The following is an 18,824-nucleotide window of genomic DNA, read 5'->3' as shown; positions in this document are numbered from 1 at the left end:
ACATTCCCACATACTTTAGAAGGTCCTGAAGTCTGAGAGTTTCTAGAATTTACGTTCTGTCTGCAGTATACTCATTAATAAAACAATCCCTGGTGTGGGTTCAGATTTATGAAATCGGTTTAGTTCGCCATCTAGTGCTCTGTTGAGGTACTACCATGTAAATAAGTCAAAAGGTGACTTGTATTCACTGTAGCAATTTAGCATTTGTTAGATGTTAACCTTTTGTGTTCAGTTCTCTGCCCCGGCGAGTTGGAGTCTTCAAAAATATCCTTCAACTTTGGAAGTTGTTCTGTTTCAGTCCACCAGATGGCCGTGTTCTTTTTCAATATACACTGCCTTCCGCATCCTGAGTTGGGTTTTATTGAACACGTTCACACATATAACAGTAAAATTAGTTTTCCGTGTTTAGAGGAAATTAACAAGTTACTGTGTGTATAATAATAGTTAAAATTAGTGTATATTAAGGACTAGAAAATCTCTGTATTAAATGTGTACCAATATATACACCTGAACAAGACATGTGCAAAACCGAATTTAAAAAAATTAAAAATAAAATAAATAACACTTCTCCACTTTTTACACCTGTACACACTGGATACTTGTACAACCTAGCCCATTCATGAAACACCACAACTGGACCACGTCTTGGGTCAAAAACCACAACAATAGAAACTGAATTTTCAGAAACACAGTTACATATTGTATAGAGTTATAAAGCACATTTCTGAATTGAAATGTTAAATACCTGCACCACAAATTGTTCATGTATGGTGAGACGTTCCACTCAGGTACCAGTGTGACTAAATCTGGGTCTTTTTTTTTCTTTAAATTAAACTGTGTTGAGTGCTTTATCTCCAGCATTTGAACACTGATCTGAGACCAGTTGTCTCTCTCATCATATTTATTATTTTCAAAAGGGATAGTGGACCATGAAATTCTGATCTCAAAAACTGTTGAAGAATCAGCACAAACTAAATCATTAGATTATTGTACCCTGGTTATATCTTGTGCGTTTCAAATTCAATACATTAAAAATAATTACAAAACTGAGACAACAATAAAATTCTGTACATCATGAGTTGAAACAACTTTGTTACTGAAGGGAAAAAAAGGAGTTCCATATTAACAGTTGCTGGTCTACAAACCACTGCTGTGCATTTAGGTTTTCCTGACGGATGCGTTAGGATTTTAAAGGCAATTAAATAAAAAATTAAAAAACACAGAGGTCTGTCAAATAAAATCATTGCATTGCAGTGCTCCACAAGTCTACGGAAACCTCTCGAAAAAGTCCTATCTTCACGGATCTATTTACAGAGCCACTTAAGATATGGGTCCCACACAGTTAACGGGTTCCACTGTTCTGGTTCTTACAGAAATGGACTGCTGCACCCTGTTGAGACAGTTCCCATCAAAGCGCTTCCGAACCAAAAGAGACGCTTCCTGGATCCTGGGATGGTTGTAGCTCGTACAAGTGGCCCACCTAACCAGGACAGGAGCAAGTTTCTCACCATTGCAGGTTTCTTTTCAGCCAATGAGGGAAAAACAAAACACAAATACTCACAGCTTGTGTGGAAAAAAAAAGATGAAACCTTCTGCACCATACTGGTCCCTGTGTGTGTTGATTATCCATTGAAAATTCTTTTTTGCAGTACAAGGCTAGGTCAACATCCGATTCAACAGCCATTATACTCTCCAAAGCCTGGTTTAAACAGACCAAATGGACCTCGGGATATTTCAGGCAATCCTACAGTCTTGAATGGACCAGTGTGGTGGAAACTGCCAGTTGCAAGAAGTGCAGAGTCACTGCGGTGTAGGTGAAACTGAAGCAGTTCCTCAAAACAGTCCTGATTTATCAAGTTACAACACAAAGCTAAAACTCTTCCAATTAACAGTACAGTAGGCTACTGATAATTTACAGTTGAATGCTAAAATCATGTTAAACATGTTATAAAATATGAAGCCCACTACCCAACCAACTCCCCACCCACTTAGAGGCTGGAATAGTGCTGCTCTCTGGAAAGTGGAGAGAGAGAGAGATATTGGAGGATGAGTGGTAAACAAGTCAGTCATTCTTCAAACCTTTTCTTTTTTCCACTAAACATCCCTTGCTTTCTCACCCCTGTGTTTATTATATTATGGGAGTGTTTGCTCTCAAGGAGAGATTCCAGCTTTATATTCCTCATCTCAGGCCGGAGAACGGGCTTCCTTCGCTTGGGTGTGTAGACATGAGAGTGAATGTCTGCTGGATACAGAACTGCGTCTTGAGTTCAGTCTTGTTACTAACTATAGATGCAGTTCCAGAGTCACCAATAGGGGGCGGTAGCAGCTGTAGTTTTGTACCTAGTTCACCAGAAGCACATCTTCATAGGTGGTGGTCCTGTGAGAGTTAGATATGTACATAAATTCAATCATACAACAAAACCTTTGAGCACACACAGACATACTGTGTCTAATATAGTCTTAATGAATTCCACTTAGATGTCTGGACTCCAAGACCTGATCTGGTAAATCATAATCTATCCCAACTGAACAGCTGAACCCAGAACAGGCTAAATCCGCTGTTTAAATACACAAGAGCTAGCTGGGGCCAGTTGGCTATGTGAAAGTAAGGCCACATTAAAGAGTCTCATCTTCCACAGTGATGACTACAGGCTAGGCAGGCTAGGCTAGCTAGGCGAACTCCTCGCCCTAAAAGGGCAGCTTGTGAATGCTCATTACAATGCTGCTTTCGCCTGTTGGCTGCCAAACCTGTCACAGCAGCAGAAGAAGGAGCACGGTGAGGTCTCCAGGCCACGGAACTTTCCCGAGCAGGGTGTGTCCTTGCACTCGGCAACGAATGCATGCAGGTCTGTGATGTGCAAGGGCTCCTGAGTTTGATGCTGTTTTTTTTTATTTATTTTTTTTAAAGAAAAAAGAAGATGTGATATGTATATATTGCTATTATTTAAAAAAAAAAACCCTAACAAATAAAAACATAGGTACACAGAAAATAGAACAGTACTATGACCACACAAACATTTAACCTCTGACCATCTGGAAAAATCTCAGCTGTGAATCAAACTTAAAACAGCAGTGGTTTAGCTCCTATTTCCGCCTTACCTTGATGGTCTCGTACGCGCCGGTGATGAGGGCGATGAAGAGTGAGAGAACCATGTAGATGAACAGAGAGATGAAGGTGTACAGGTACAACTAGAGAAAAACAACATGAAAACAACTCCATTGTACACTGCACAGGGGCCCATTTCACAAGAAATATTTCAGTTGATGGCAAGACTCTGCATTGTTTGTAGGTGTTTGCTCGAGGTGAATTTAATTGCACGGAACCAGGCCGACATAGCGGTGTACTAGCAGAGAGCAGCATGCAGCTGAACTCGTGTTTCTGAATGATTATTTTTAAAATGGCCAAATCACAGATGTGGTGGGGTTAAGAGAGGAAAAAAAAAAAAAAAAAAAGAGTACTTCTCATTCAGCAGCTGGTCCCATAGATGAAGCACTTACCCAGAGGAACTGAGAAACTAGAGTGACACCTGACAGTCACTTCTACTCCATATCTTTTATTTCACATGTACATTTTATAAACATTTTCTGCCTATTCTGTTTTCGGACAGCCAGAGCCTGTTGTATAGGCTGGTGTTGCTGTTGACTGATTAAACGTGAGCTCCAGATTAAATATAAATTTCTCAGCTCCACCATAACTGCACGAGAGCAGCAGCAGGCAGTGCCAAGTCAAGCCACACTGCTGCCTTGTTAGAAACAGAGCAAATTGGCACATTTCTTCTGCTGCCTCGTTAGAAACAGAGCCAGTCAGCATGTTTCCTCATTCTGAATCCTGCTGTTTTACAGCAGTTAGTCAGGCTATTTGCTCCCGCAGTGCTACCTAAACTGAAAGCGAAATTAGAGACAGCAGCAGACCACAAGGATTTGTGTTGAGTGATCCACATGTTTGAAAAGACTCCAATTACATGTTGGATGGAATTATAGTACCAGCACAAAAACACCATTCGTGTGTTTGTGTATGCATGCATATGCTGTAAATTTATCTTGGAAGTGGATAGGTGCGCGTGTGTATGTGTGTAAAAGGAAGTGTATAACACACACCTGGCTGAAAACCCACACCAGTATGCTGCTTTCCTGCATATCGCTGAAGGTAACGAACATGTCATCTCCATTTATTAGCGAGAACAGACACTCCGACACCATGGACAGAGAGCGGAACTGACAGGACAGTGGGGTAAAAAGAAGAGCATTAAACGTGGGGACTAGAACAACCCAAAGCTGCATTAGCGCATCTACACATGGGAGCAACTTGTTTAACAGAATATAGCAACTAAAACAGACCTAACAGAGAATTTGTCCTTATATGACAGACAGAAAAGGGAACTTCACACTTGGTATTTAGATGTACAGAAATTAAAGTAGCAGTATTAATATGAAGTCATAGTTAAGATGTTTCATAAGCTAAGTGACATATAAAGAGACTGACATCAACCTGCCCGGAATATACACAGTAATATAATAGACCCATCAACAGAGCCTGGTATAATCTACTGGGAATAAAAACATCTGATACTGTGTAAATTAACGTATAGAATGCTTTCAGATCAGATCTCATGCATCACTGCCTGTCGCCCAATCACGTAAAGGCTTCAAGTTTATACCTTGACATGATAGGGTCCTAGGACAATCCACCCGCAAAAGCAGTAACCCAGGTAGATCACCGCCACACAACAGCAGAAGCGGATGACGTTAGGGAACGCTGCCCGCAACGTCACTATCAGGATCTGGAACAGGATAGGAAGTTTTTGTATGCAAGCTGTCGAACAATGCTACTTTACAGCTGATTTTCCAAGTCGAGATGCTGTCAAAGTGATCTGGAGAACAGGTGTGAGCAGGTTGTGTGTTGCAGCTATTGTGTAAGCTGCTCCTCAATGTGACAAGAATTCTCAAATTCTCTATAGGTAATATCTAGATGTATGCTATCTACATTTCAAGACTGCATCAGTGCATAAAACAAAATGCTAAAATGACTATGCATGTGTGTGGCCTTGTAGAGTCAGGGGGAAATAATGTATGAAGGAATCACGGTTATGGACATGGGTCTTGGGAGTTGATTTGAAAAACAAGGCAAACAACCACAAGCCAGTGACAACTGGAGACACTGAATTTTAAAAACAGCTGTTCCTTATTGGTCGGTAACATTGTGTCACAAAATAGAACTTTTTGGTCAGATGGCTGGCTTATTTTGTGTGCACATTACAAATGTTACATTGCTCACATTGTACTTCTGGAAGAAACTGAAGTATCGAATGACCCCCACCCACACCAGCAGGGTTGATGTTCCCAGCAGAATTCCACACACGTCGTAGGATGAGATGTTCTGTGGAGAGGACCAAAAAGAGAAGCTGATATGTGAGAGGCCTCAAGATAGTATACGAACTGGAAAAAACTGCTCAGTTGACAGTGAGCTTTTTCCATTATAGTCAGCTGACAATGGGAGGCATTTCCTGTTCTGAGGAGGTTGACAAAGTGTCAGCTAACCACTGTTAACTAGTACCTTTAATAACATTAGCAGTTATTGTTACCAAACAGAGTCTATTGTGGTTACAGTGCTAAAAAGTGCTACTGATGTATCTTGCAACATATTGAAAGCATCACGTGAACCCTTGATGTGTGTTAGATTCTGTGCTTTTTCCATGCTTTAGTCACATTCAAGCAGGTCGTCTTCTCATTGTAATTCCATCGTTTGGCAGGAAGAGACACTATTTTGTTCCTAATGAATCACCATCAATTGTCTAGACTAGCTGGGACCCTGTCCATAACTCCTTCATCTAGAACTATGTAAAAAGAGTTTGACTAGCTTACAGATCATGAGAGACTGTTAAAACACATCTCCATACACTACTACCGGTCTCTCCATTGGTTAATTGTATCTGCAAATAAAATTACTTTTCTTCATTAATCTACATTTTGCCGGTGTTTACTGTGAGTTCCTGAGGTAAGCAACCCAGTAAGAATCTTATCCAACATTTGATATGCTAAAAGATACATTACTTTAACCAAAATTCTTGCTGGATTACATGAGTGCTGGGATTCATTGAAACTCCCAGAGAACAATTAACTGAAACATCATGATATTGGCTGCACCAAAAAAAAAAAAAAAAAAAACCACTAATTAAACAGAATACTTATTTGGATTTTACAGTCCTCTGAGATATCACTACTGCAAAGGTCAATACTGTGAAAAGGATCAACAAAAGACGTATTGCGTAGGCGTTCCTGCAGTCATCCTTCAATGAGAACACGATCAGGGAAAAGCCCAGGGCAAACGTTCCGTGCTTCCTTTGTGAAGGTCTGCTAGTGTCGAGGCCCAGCTGTGTGCGACACACCTTCATCTCAATGCGGATCTTGATGAAGGAGCCGGTGATGGTGAGCAGGTCGCTGATGATGAGGAGGATGTACCAGCCGTTGATGAACTCCAGCCGGTCCCCCCAGCACACACTGCGGTTCAGCCTGTCCTTAAAGTACTGCACAAACTCCTGCAGCGTGAAGGGACAGAAAGGGGTGCTCAGGAGCAGCATGGATGTCAAAGCGTAACGGTGGTCTTTGTTGAGGGCCCCCCCCCCATCCCATATGTCCCTCGTACCTGCTGAAGGAGGATTCCTCTGACAATAGAGCGCCCACAGAGCAGCAGAGAGAGGGTACACACCACTGCTACGACCACGTCAAAGCCCATCCGAGCATAGCCCTCCACTAGAGAGAGAGGGAGGGAGAGAGGGTTGAATTAGGAGGATTCGTCTCGAAGGTATATGATAGGAGCGTGTGTACTTTTACTGCAGAGAGTACACGTTTCACGAGATTAAAACAAGACTGAGACAAGCTTGGCAAAAGAGGAAATGAAACACAAAGCCTTATGACTCCTGTGTTATTTAAGGTCGCTGTCTGTCTTCTATCCCATGCTTTACTTTGTCTTTACCAGGATTAACTGAGCCCGGATGAAAGTTTGGCGTGCGTGTAATACAACAGTTTAAATAACATGTTGTAACAGTCCATTGAGAATGTCTGTTCAAATGAATACCAGCGGAACCGAAGCAGTACACAGGCTCACCATGGCCGGACACGCTGGGGTCTCTGCACTCCTTAATCAAGACCTCGTTGTCCAGACTGATCTTCACCTTGCCACTGTGAGCCTTGTTATCCAGCACTATCTGCTCAGGCAGTCAGGAAAACAACACTGGTCAACATTCACGCTTAGCCTTCAGATTCCTAGCCATTGGGCATGTTATGGGTTCTCTCAGAACAGGAGAGATGACCTAGGATCAGGTTTTGGCTGTCAGTGGACAGGGGGTGTGTGTGAGTGTAGGTGGAGGGGCCTACTCCTAATCTCTTACAGTAAGAGATATAAAGGAATGGGGCAAAAGAAAGTTTTGCTTTTCACTGAGGTCATGCTACTCTCGACATATCAAACTGGACAAAACAGTTGGTCTCTGTTGAAGTAACAATGTGCATTCCATCCCTACAAATGTAGGGAGTACCTCATCTCAGCTGAGTAGAGGCAGGCACAACTCACTGTGATTACAAAAGTGTAGCAGTCCGGAATCTCATTGTTTATGATGGTCTGAAGGTTTATAGCTTTCAGCTGAAAACTGATCGTCACGTTGATGAGTCTGAGAAAAGAGCATTGGGGAAAAAAAAGGTTTTAAAAAAGAGGAGAAGATAAGTGTTGCAGTCATGGACAATGTCGTTTGTCTTCTGGTAGCAGGTTAAAACTTACTTATGAAATTTGAGGCTAAAATTTTTGTAGTCACTTTCCATCATAGCACCTGGAGGAGGGGCAAGTGGTGTGACACCTATACAGTCTAGAGAAAGAAAGAAAGAGAGAGAGAGAGAGAAATATGGGAAGAACGTGACTTTAGTCATACTGGTCATGTCGACAGAATTCTGGTCACTAAAAACAGGTCCACATCATCCAAACAGTTGTTTTCACATCATACCAACCGCTACTTTTTTTTTTTAAGTGAGCCTATAGAATGTGCAATGCCTGCTGCCTTCAGTTACACCTGTTTATTGGCTTAATATTTAACCAGCTCATAATTCAAAGGGGAAATTCCCAGTCACAGCAGACTGAGTCCAAGGTGGGGTCTTCCTGTGCCTCGGGAGAAGAAAAGGCCAAAGGTAAAACTGCGCTGGCCTTCACGTCGGGTTTACGTTAAAGCTAGGACAGCTAAAGGTAACCTTGACCGATGACGATCTTCCATGGAACCGCAGTGACGGACAAGCCCATGCTTGAATCAAACCCTTTGAGGTATTCTTCTGATTGTACACAAACATTTGGGTGGGAAGATGGCAGATAAACTGCACCAGGGCACTGGAGAGAAAGGGAAGAAGGTGAGAGAGAGCTTGAGTTCGGGATCGTCGGTGTTTACCTGTGATGACGTGGGGATCGATGTTGAAGGTGTCGTTGGCAGGGTCTATTTGGCCCTTTTTGTAGTACTGCTGGCAGAGAGACAGAGCACTGCCGTTGACCCCAACGCCATACACGTACGCATAGCGGCCAACGGTGGTCTCTGGCAGGGCCAGGTACTGAGATGGAGGGAAAGGGGAGAGAGAGAGAGAGAGAGAGAGAGAGAGAGAGAGAGAGAGAGAGAGCGCAGAGTGAATTAGTGGCTGGGCCAAATGGAGGGAAATTGTAGAAAAAAAAAAACAAGAAGTGTAAAACAAAACTTCAAGGTACTACGTACAATCCGGTTAATCTTATATGTTGAAAGTAAAAAATGTTTCTGATTGGTCAACTCTTTTCCACCAAACGTCTGGCAAATTATGAGTCCTTAAAGCAGTTTTAGTGAGACTATATCACAAGAGCACTGATCCGTGTGTTTAAACTACCAGACAAATCATATCACACAAGTTTTAAAGGGACAGTCCACTCACTCATATTCATTAACATATTATATGCATATCTATACCGTCTAGATTTTACAGTACTTTCTAAGCAAAATATCTGAACTCTGAACTCTAACCAGATTTCTGTACACTCTATTGAGCTTTCATGAGTGAACTGCTTTTGACCAAAGGGCAGATGCATATATATTTATACAAATTATTATAGCAATACTGCAAAAAACTGTTTATGCCAAAAAGCTTACTGGAAACACTGCACAATTGTGCAGAGAATGAGTTATCATCAGTCACTTTTCTGAGTACACATAATTGATTGAAGCACACTGATAGCTTATTAGGTACAGCTATAGAGTAGGTGTGCCTAATAAACAGGCAACTAAGTGGAGTACAATGAATACCCCATTTTACATCCAGTGAATAAACAAACAAACAAACAAATAAATAAATAAACAGATACCGTCCTCCTGGTGCAGTTATTCTTAGCCAATAACTGCATCACAGACAGAATATTTAATAACTGAGCTGAGAGTAGCCAACTGAGATGTTTTAAAACAATTTTTTTTTTTACTAATGAGTAATTAGATAAATGAAAACTGAATTTTGGTAAATCAATATCTGTTCATATTGGGAGATGAGTGCTGATACCCAGCCATTGTGTTCCTGCAATTTTTAACCAGTGGAATCCTTCGACTAAATAAAATGTTCATAACCAACCATCTACTTGTCAATGGCTGTGTGTAAACAGAGATGGGACATGTATGCCAACTATTTATTTTATACTTAAAAGAGTTAGAAATCTTTTTATTTGTGTGACTATATGTTACAGCTGCAATGATGTGATTAAAAAATGTTTGAGACCTAAAAAGTGGTGTTTAAAGCCTACAGCTTGAATCCCACTGATCTCGGCAGTCTTCACTCGTTTCACACATACAGAGACTGCAGTGTCTGGTGCGACACCTTACACTCTGAATATTCAGTGTTAGAAGTTACAGGTAACATGAGGAAAAGACAGCCAGCTAGCACGACTGCAAGCCAATCCATGTTTACTCTTAAATTATGCAACAATCTGCGCACACAGAGACTCAAACAAGTTTTTTCATTCACACCGCATGACAGAGGGATACATGTCATAGGTCTTCTCACAGACTTAAGCCATACCTTATGGCACCCAAGTCAAAAAGTCCATATAAAGGTTTCAGGTATCCTAACCCCTCCACCTACCTTTTACATACTGTTTCCATCTATAATAGTAAGATACCTGTTCTATTTCAGAAAAATACAACACACAAGAGAATTACAGAAAAAAATAAACACAAATAATAAAATTCTGGCATATTCAGAAATAATATTTACTTTTAAAAATGCATGATTAATATCTAGAGGGTTTTCACTTCCTTTGGTCCATGATTAAGCAAAAGTGCATCCTGAAGCATAGGCAACCCAAGTAAGGTAATGTATTAAGCATAAAAGTCAAAATGTGGATTGTTTCTTTATGTATTAAATAAATGAAATGAAATATATTTAGTTAAAGATGCAATAAACCTCTCTGACAATAAGCTTGTAAAGAGAGGGATCAGAATATACACAATATTATTTGAGTAAAATAGACTCTTTCTGACATTTCCTAGAAAGATTCTCTGGACTAATTGTGTGCATTAGTTTTTCATGATATACCTCATCTTACTAAAGCTTCATATGCAGCACATCAGTCGAAGCTTTTTCAACCCCATTTCTGCCCCAAATGTAGTCATTATGCCAATTCCTATCTATCGAAATGATTCTACAATTCCAAAGCAGGCTGAGGCTAATCTGGAGTGGGAGTGTGCAGTCAAGAGCAAATGACATGATATTTAGAGTTTCTTAATCAAAAATACTACATACTATTGCCTGTTAACCATATATCAACTACTCCACTCTACCTGCTCTATTGCGTAGTAGATGCGGTCATACACGTCAGTCTGCGTGTACACTGCCAGCATTTCATCTGTGTCGTCATCATAGTCTTTGAGGAAGAGGTGTTTAAAGGAGGCTGTATTCTCTTCTTTAAATGTCACAACCATCTGGTTACTCAAGCCAAAAAACACCAGCTAGAGAGAGAGAGAGAGAAAGTGTGAGAGAGCAGAGTGAATTAGTGGCTGGGTCAAATGGAGGGAAATTGTGGAAAAAACAAGAAGTGAAAAACAAAAGTACAAGGTGCTATGTACAATCCGGTTAATCTAATATGTTGAAAGTAAAATGTTTTCGATTAGTCAACTCTTTTCCAACAAACGCCCTTATGCAAAGCAGTTTTAATGAGACTATATCACAGGAGCACTGGTCTGTGTATCTCAGCCAATAACTGCACCACAGACAGAATATTCTATAACTGAGCAGAGAGTAGCCAACTGAGATGTTTTAAAACAATTTATATGCTAACGTGTGTCTTGAGTGTGTCTCAAGACTATACACGTAGGCATCACCACAAATAAAAGCATATCAAAATAATTTTAATTATTTAATTTGTTTTCATCATTTTAAAATATATATTAAAGAGAGATAGCATAACCAAATAGTTCAAACAATTCCAGGGTGACCTACACTGTAGGAAGGTAGTTTACAGTTTACATTATTGCTTCTGACAGATCACCTATATAAACACCCTAGGGTTTATTTAAACATATCTAGACATATCTACAGGCCTCTGGTGTAAAGAAAGGAAAAATATTATGACCTGTAAACCACCAAATGCTGACTTTGCTCATCTCATACCTGCACTGTGACTATGATGATCTTTAGGATCTGCAGACCCAGTTTAATTGGCTTCCTGCCTTTGGCATGGAACTTATCACATGGGCTCATGAAGAAATATTTCAGTTTCCTGCGCAACTCTTCCTCATCCTTGTCCGCAGTCACCCAGGTTCCTGCTGCTGGGGACCACCTGGGACTGCCATGGTCATCACCAAAGTCACGGGATCCATAGCGAGTCACTGGAGACAGTAACCTTTGCTTTTCTTCAGGAAGACAGACAGAAAGAAAAAGGGAGAGAGAGAGAGAGAGGAGTGTTAAATAATGAGGAGCATAACGTGTCACTGACAACCACCAGTGTGATCACCAGAGGTTCGAGCTACTCTCCTTCACCGCACCACTACGGCCTTATCAGATGCTGGATATGCCAGTCAATCACTGTGTTATCTGACACACCCTCACTGTTCTGTGCAGGCAGCAGTTCGAAGTTCTTGCACTATTTAAATACTATTAAACTGTAATACAGACACACACACAGCTAAATAGGAATGTGGGCCAGTTAGCATGACATACAATAGCCCCACTGCCTTCCACATCCCATGCCTTCAGCTTTTTTGTGTCCAATCCGGTAGGTTCAGACTGAGCAGCCAATGCCAGCCATCACGCCATGATCCTACCCAGTGTGCAGCACCGTACAAATGTCTGACTGAGATGTGAAACAAGCACAAATTCAATACTGATTGCAACACCTAAGGCATGTACAGCTCATTTGTGTAGTGGGAAGGGAGTATGGAGTCGCACTGCTGAGCACTTCCTAAATGTCTAACGTCTAACTGTGATTAAATGTAATCAATGTGTGTTAAAGCCCCTGTCTACTCATTTTAATGATTATCTATAGCTTTTCAAAGCAATTAACAATGAATTGGCGGGGAGGATTTTGGTCTTTTCTGTTCTGTGTTTCTGCCATCTTCTCCTGCTGGATTTGAGTTGGGTGGGACTAATATTGTCGGATTTGACATCAGGTCTGCCAAAGTACCAATCGGAGTTAGCAGAATGTTTGTGTCTCCTATAGACTACTTTCAAGCAGCTTGCATATTTCACAGGTTCCGCCCAATCCGTCTGCAGAAGTAGAACCTCCAAACATCTTTTGCCACTCGATAACAATCTAAAAACTGGTGGGTAAATGAACCCGACGGTCAGTGGTGCACACAGGGCAGTACAATACAATATTTTGCTCACATTTACAATGTAAAAATATTGGAAATACATATTAAAATGCCAGACATCCTCTACATTGCTTTATCAAGATTTGCTAGACCTATCTAGTGAAACCAATCCCACCTGAAAGAATCCTCTCACATAAATGATGTCTTTCCTACACATAATTCCATAATTAAGTCTCTTTACGACTGAGATAACCTTAGCTAAATCAGCTAGCATTTGGATACACTTCCTTTTGTCATTTACAAGTAGTCCATTTTCGTGTGGGAGAGGCTCTTGTACAGAGTCAGATGGCTCAAACGTACATCTACGCACTGATCCTGCATGCTTTGCCACTCACCACCCCGACTAATGATGGGCTGTTTAAGTTACCAGGGAGATGCAAGTCAATGATTTGACACACTCTCACAGTGCTGTGCAGGCAGCAGTTCAGAGTTCTTGTAGCATTTAACTACTATTAAATTGTATTAACACACACACACACACACCCAACCCACACACACACACAGACTGAAACAGGTAGACATACGCATATAGGTGCATATATATTACAACACTGTCGGAAAGTTTAGAACAGAGAGACATGTTCCATCTCCTGAGGGACCATGCTGATGGCAATAGCTGACACAAAAGACCTCGTACATCTGTCGATCTCTAGGCCAACTGCACATGCAATTAAAAGTGAGAGGCAGAAAATGACAAGACCCAGAGGGGTAAATCTCTCTGAGGGAAGTCAGTTGCCTTGGCTGGTTCTCCAAGCAATCAGTGCTACTTTTCCCCCCATGTGTGCTCAATAGTTCGCCAGTATGATATCCAGTACATCTGTAAAATATGGACACCACAACTCTATTGCGATTATACTGCCACTTATTGTGATTGAGATATGACGTACATTAACAATGTATATTAAAAAAACAAAACAAAACAAAAAAAACCCCACACTGATTAACCCTTGACGTGACACGTTTAAGGCTGGCCCGTATTGTTTATAACGTTTCTTACATTGGAGGGACTGTATAAAAGCTGTGATTCATTATAACAGCCAAAAAACATTGGGTCAGAAAGTGTAGGATTTGGTTTGGATTCTCACAGCAAACAATAAAGCACACCTGCTCTACCAAACAGCCTTGTGTCCAGTGCTCCAGTGATGGAGGGCCATGGGACAGACCTTCTTCCTTCCCAGTGAGAATGCTGCAAATTTGGAATTCTAACCACAGACAGCACATGGCACAGCTGGGAATCATACCTGAACTCCATTCGCAAGTACATAACGAAATATAAGGTCATGTGTAACACAGCCAGTAGTATGTACAATGTTTCATGGTGTGACTCCATTCTAAGCCACTTTTTACTGAATTTTGAGTTACTATTCAGAGAGGTCACACTGTATACTGCTTTACAGTACATGTTTGAAATGAAATCTGGTGTATAATATTTACCATTAAGTTATATTATTAAACATATGGCTGATTTCCCACAGTCTACAGTATGTACAGTATATACACTTTATATCCATATGCTAGATTTCCTATTTCATAATGGGGAAAAAGTTCAGAATCTTATCCTTACTTGCAGTTAACACTAGGCAATTTAAGGTTCTGAGAATTCTGAAACACCTGTTGAGATACGCATTGTATTACAGGCTCAGCATATTGCCTCATCACAGTAGATCAATCCGGCACGTTCTCTGACACACAACAGCATTATAGCTAAAAACATCACAGGAATCCAATTTGAAGTGAATTACATCATGGACAATCAGAGCAGCAAGTGGCGAACGCTCGTATATGTACTCCTTCATGACTGTTCGTGGAACACCCATTCATCATGGCTCATTAAGGGCCAAGGTAATTTAGCATTCTGCAGTGGCATTCACTTAAATAACAAGGGAGTTCAGAATTCGATTAGAAGGTCAAATAAATCAAGCTAAATGACAGTGACAGGCGGCGAACACCCGTACGCGTGCACGGTGGGAGAGGCTGAGCAACTGAGGGAGAGCACTCACCATGGTTCATGAGAGGTGAAATCAAATCACAGCCAGAAGTGACAACAGCCACTCTGCTCAGGATGAAAAATGGAAGCGAGACAGAAAAGAAAAAAAGAAGAGACGATATATGCATCAACCAAGCAAGCAAGATCAAAGAGAATCAGAAAGGCCAATGGAGAAGAATGAAAGCATCTGAAGTCTGTGAGGTGAGGTAGACCACAGTGGCCAGGGCAGCAGGTGGTCACAAGTCCCACTACGGTGGCAGAATTTAGGCCCGTTATTGAAAACAATGTGCATGTCACAGAGTGAAGTTCTTGTGAACATCGCTTTTAAACATCAACTTTGCATGACCCTTGAGCATGTCAACAAATCGCCCAATGACTCTGCAATTCTGAAGGCAAGAAGAGTAGCTTTATTTTTTTTTAAAGTTAATACCATTCAAATAGCCAGTCAATCAATGCCCTTTTTTTTTCCTTTGTAAAGATTACCATGTGTGACAGGACTTGTCTCTTGGAGGGAGATCTGGCATTTCCCCTCAAAATATGTCGTGTCTATGGCATGAAATGTGAAAATGGATGTATGGAGACTGCCCGATGCAGATCTCTACAGCAAGAATTGCTGAAGATGTGGGCATATTTAGACTATGTCTCACCTGGCATGCATGACGCAGAGCGATAGAGTCAATCACACATGGTTAAATGAGTTGTAAAAAAAAAATCTCATCCGTCCTGCTTTGTGAGCGGCTCCTATTCAGAACATTGAGGATGGCACTGCACACGTTCCAGCTGTCAGCGATGTGTACAGGAATGACTGCTTTTATCAGGAGCAGCATCTCAGATTGTCAGCACCAGCCACCCACAGCAATACAGCCCAAACATACAGCACACGCACGCACGCGTGCACACACCCACACCCACACCCACACCCACACACAAAGTTATTTAGTGTTATTAGACACTAGGGGCATAACATACTGTAATGATGGCACAATGCAACTCCTCTATACATGTGCATTGCCCCCAGAGACACTGTCTGAGTGGAAACAGATCAGGCCTGCAATATATTTACAGCACGCAGATTCTTAGACACCCTAGCCAAAGATTTGTTTTTAGGCAGACACCAGATCATTTTCTATTATTAAAAACCTCTGCTAAACTGAGTACAAAAACTCAGAAATGCTGATCTCAAATTAGAACCACAAGATAACAACATGATGGGCCACATGATGTTGAACTGGAGTGACAAAGATATAGAGAGGCCTGTGTATCTTAATTTGAAATAAACACAAATGGCTCCCACTTCCTTGCATGTCAGAGCATCATCATAACAGTCAGTGGGAAGTGAAAAAGAGAAGGAGAAACCATGTCATGAGCAGGTCAACTATGATGTGTGTGTCTGATAAAAACAAATAAAATGTAATAGAATCATATAAATCAGAACTTAGCTCACAGAGGTCTAAATCTCACCATAAGGACATGCCTAGGAAGAATGACTGAAAACAAAAGACCTGACACCGATAAAGTAAGTCTGACTCAAGACAGGCTACTGTCTTATCTATAATAAGACAGGTTACTGTTACAGGTTACTATAATAAGCAACAGTTAACCAGACTTTAAAACAACCTAAGACAATATGGTTCCAGTTCCCCCAAACATCTACCACATTTCATTCACAGTTGATTTCTCTTGGTGAAAAATCCTAGCAGATAAATGTCTGGAAAATGGACCTCTAAGGTGATAAATCAAACAGCCAATCATTCTGTCTGACCTTTACTCTGAATGGTCTGCCATGACAAAGCCCCCATAAAGAGAAACATAAACAAGGCTATGAAGGCCTGAGTCCTCAATCATGAGCACTGCAACAACGCAATGCAGGTATTTGCAGGCATAAGTTTGTTGTTTTTAAAGTACATCAAATGTGAGAAGTGCTATTGGTTGTGTGATTTAGTAAATGCAGTTGGATCACAACATAAAGGGTGCATTACTAATCTGGATTTTAGCCAGCCCACAAAAAAGGTAAAACAAAACATTTACTAATTGAGCCCGGTGTGGAATGGAGCCCAGGCAGAACTGCCAGGCCACTTAAATGACAGGCATTGTCCAGCATTAATGTCTCGAACCAGTTATGAGGAAACTGCAGTAAATTCACAACCCCAAACCACATGTTGACAAACACACCGCTGACTATGCAATTAGATGACCTTGCATTATAACGTACTCCAGTGAGTCACTTTTTTTTTTTTTTTTTAATGCAACACATCATACTTAGCCTGGCCAGAAATAGTGCTCGTGTCGCGATCATTGAGAACCAAATCTCGTGACGTTTCTCAAAAAACTGGAGAATCTTTCAGCACATGCTGAACCTAGGTCTTGCGAAGGCTGTAAACATGGTATCCCAGTGTGAATATGCTACAAATATGGTTATTCAATCGACCTGTTGTTATAATCGGCTTTTAGTCCACAAATTTAAAGTGACTATAAACATTTTGTGTAACATTGAGTTATGGCTGCTGGTAATATGCGCTTTCTTTTTCCTTGAAAAGCGTCAAAAGCTTAATTGCACTGTTAAAATAAAAATCAGCGATTTCCCCAAAGTTATAGAGCTGCAAAATAAAGTAACAGTGAACTATAAGAAAAATTTTAATTAGGTTTACTGCCTTCCCCCGCTGCTAATAACAGCCATCTGACGGTTCCTGACATCTTGACAATAAATATTGGAATATTATTAGGTTTGCTAATTTAGGCTAGACCTAAATCGTTATTTTTGAACGGCTGCAGTAACAATAAACAGCAAAACTGGATTATTAAAAAAACCTTGTTCTTGTTTTACCTTGGTCAGCCTAACCTAAGACACCCATTAGCATAGTTAAGTTACCTATTCAGGTTTTAAATTAAATAGACTCTGCAGCTTTCAATATTGCAAATAAACAAGTTAAGCAGATACATGGGAGGAAAACTACTGAATAACCTACCGGAGGAATCGTGAATGGAATTATTTTTGTCAACCACGGCCATGTTGACGACGTTGTGAAAGGAATATCCGTCATAAAAACCGTGTTTGAGTCACGACACATTAAAATAACACAACAAATACCTAGGCTAACTAGAAACCACGACGGTGTACTCGTAACTAGGGTATCAAGGACCCATCGCTGCTGCTGAAATGCTCCGCTCACATCTTGTTGATCAGAGCTGCATGTCGCTTCCGCCAGCGATCATGTGACAAACTCACATGACAGTAGCGTCCCGTCCTTTCTTTCAGATTTGCTGTTTAAGGAAAATATCAGTTTCTCGATGATGTATAGACATTTTATTACACGGACTCGTTAACATTTAAAACATAAATTCTACCTAAAAGAGTGAAGAATAAACGCAAACAATAAATTTTGCATCAGGATGTCGGCAATTACCAAACAAATCCCCAATGATAATTTGCTCTAAACAATGTTCATAAGGAAAGCTATAACATGTTATTAGTCACATCCACTACAAGCAACGACCCCGAATAAATAGTCAAACAAAGCAATGCATGTGTGTGAGTGCAGAAAATTCAATGGAAACCATTTACAAAAATTAACAGCACTGAAAGTTGACTATGGCTTGTTTCAGTAAATGGATTCCATATTTTAATTGTGAACATATAGGTACATAAAGAAACTCCTTTCAAGAACACCTGAAAAAAAATTGGAAATTAAATATTACATAACAGTAAGCATGGAATGTTAAATTGGTGATATGAAGTGAAAATTCTTGGTGGTCCAAGTGTGGGAGAATGCCTTGCTTTTCTAAATCGGTGCTATAATGGAAAGATTATGTGACAATGCCACACCTACTAGAGGATAGCAAGTGATATTTAGGAACAAAATGTGAACAGCTTATAAATTATTGCACATTCAAGGTCTATGAAATAAAACTACATTATCTTTGCAATTTACAGTAGCAATTATTTAGTTTTGATGCATTTTCATTTCCAAAGTTTAACATTTTTTAAATTG

General features: G+C 40.5%; 1 protein-coding gene across 2 annotated transcripts; it reads right to left on the bottom strand.

Annotated features, from left to right (window-relative positions):
- Nucleotides 1-555: 555 nt before the first annotated feature.
- mcoln1a (mucolipin TRP cation channel 1a) lies at nt 556-18,032 on the bottom strand. 2 transcript variants are annotated; one of them, XM_081701710.1, is made up of 15 exons: nt 17,802-18,032; nt 11,647-11,888; nt 10,818-10,985; nt 8,424-8,580; nt 7,772-7,856; nt 7,568-7,664; nt 7,106-7,205; nt 6,644-6,750; nt 6,387-6,536; nt 5,276-5,377; nt 4,659-4,781; nt 4,099-4,215; nt 3,100-3,189; nt 2,749-2,879; nt 556-2,377 (listed from the first exon to the last, which is right to left on the bottom strand). In XM_081701710.1, the coding sequence occupies exons 1-15, from the start codon at nt 17,842-17,844 to the stop codon at nt 2,341-2,343; spliced, it is 1,749 nt and encodes a 582-aa protein (XP_081557836.1). In that variant the 5' UTR covers nt 17,845-18,032; the 3' UTR covers nt 556-2,340. The 2 variants fall into 2 exon arrangements, with proteins under 2 accessions (XP_081557836.1, XP_081557837.1); XM_081701711.1 differs by lacking the exon at nt 2,749-2,879.
- Between the last annotated feature and the right edge of the window lie 792 nt (nt 18,033-18,824).

Source organism: Electrophorus electricus, chromosome 18, assembly GCF_041902795.1.
Source record: "Electrophorus electricus isolate QZ-2024a chromosome 18, ASM4190279v1, whole genome shotgun sequence".
Classification (NCBI taxonomy): Eukaryota; Metazoa; Chordata; class Actinopteri; order Gymnotiformes; family Gymnotidae; genus Electrophorus; species Electrophorus electricus.
The sequence above is the reverse complement of the archived record's forward strand: the minus strand, read 5'-3'. Positions and strand labels throughout refer to the sequence as shown.

Coding starts and splice junctions, on each gene's coding strand:
- mcoln1a (XM_081701710.1), bottom strand. CDS start 17,844: ATGGCCGTGGTTGACAAAAATAATTCCATTCACGATTCCTCCG. Junction 11,889..17,801: donor TTCCATTCACGATTCCTCCG/GTAGGTTATTCA, acceptor GTCTTCCTGAAG/AAAAGCAAAGGTTACTGTCT. Junction 3,190..4,098: donor TGGTGTGGGTTTTCAGCCAG/GTGTGTGTTATA, acceptor GTTTTTCTCTAG/TTGTACCTGTACACCTTCAT.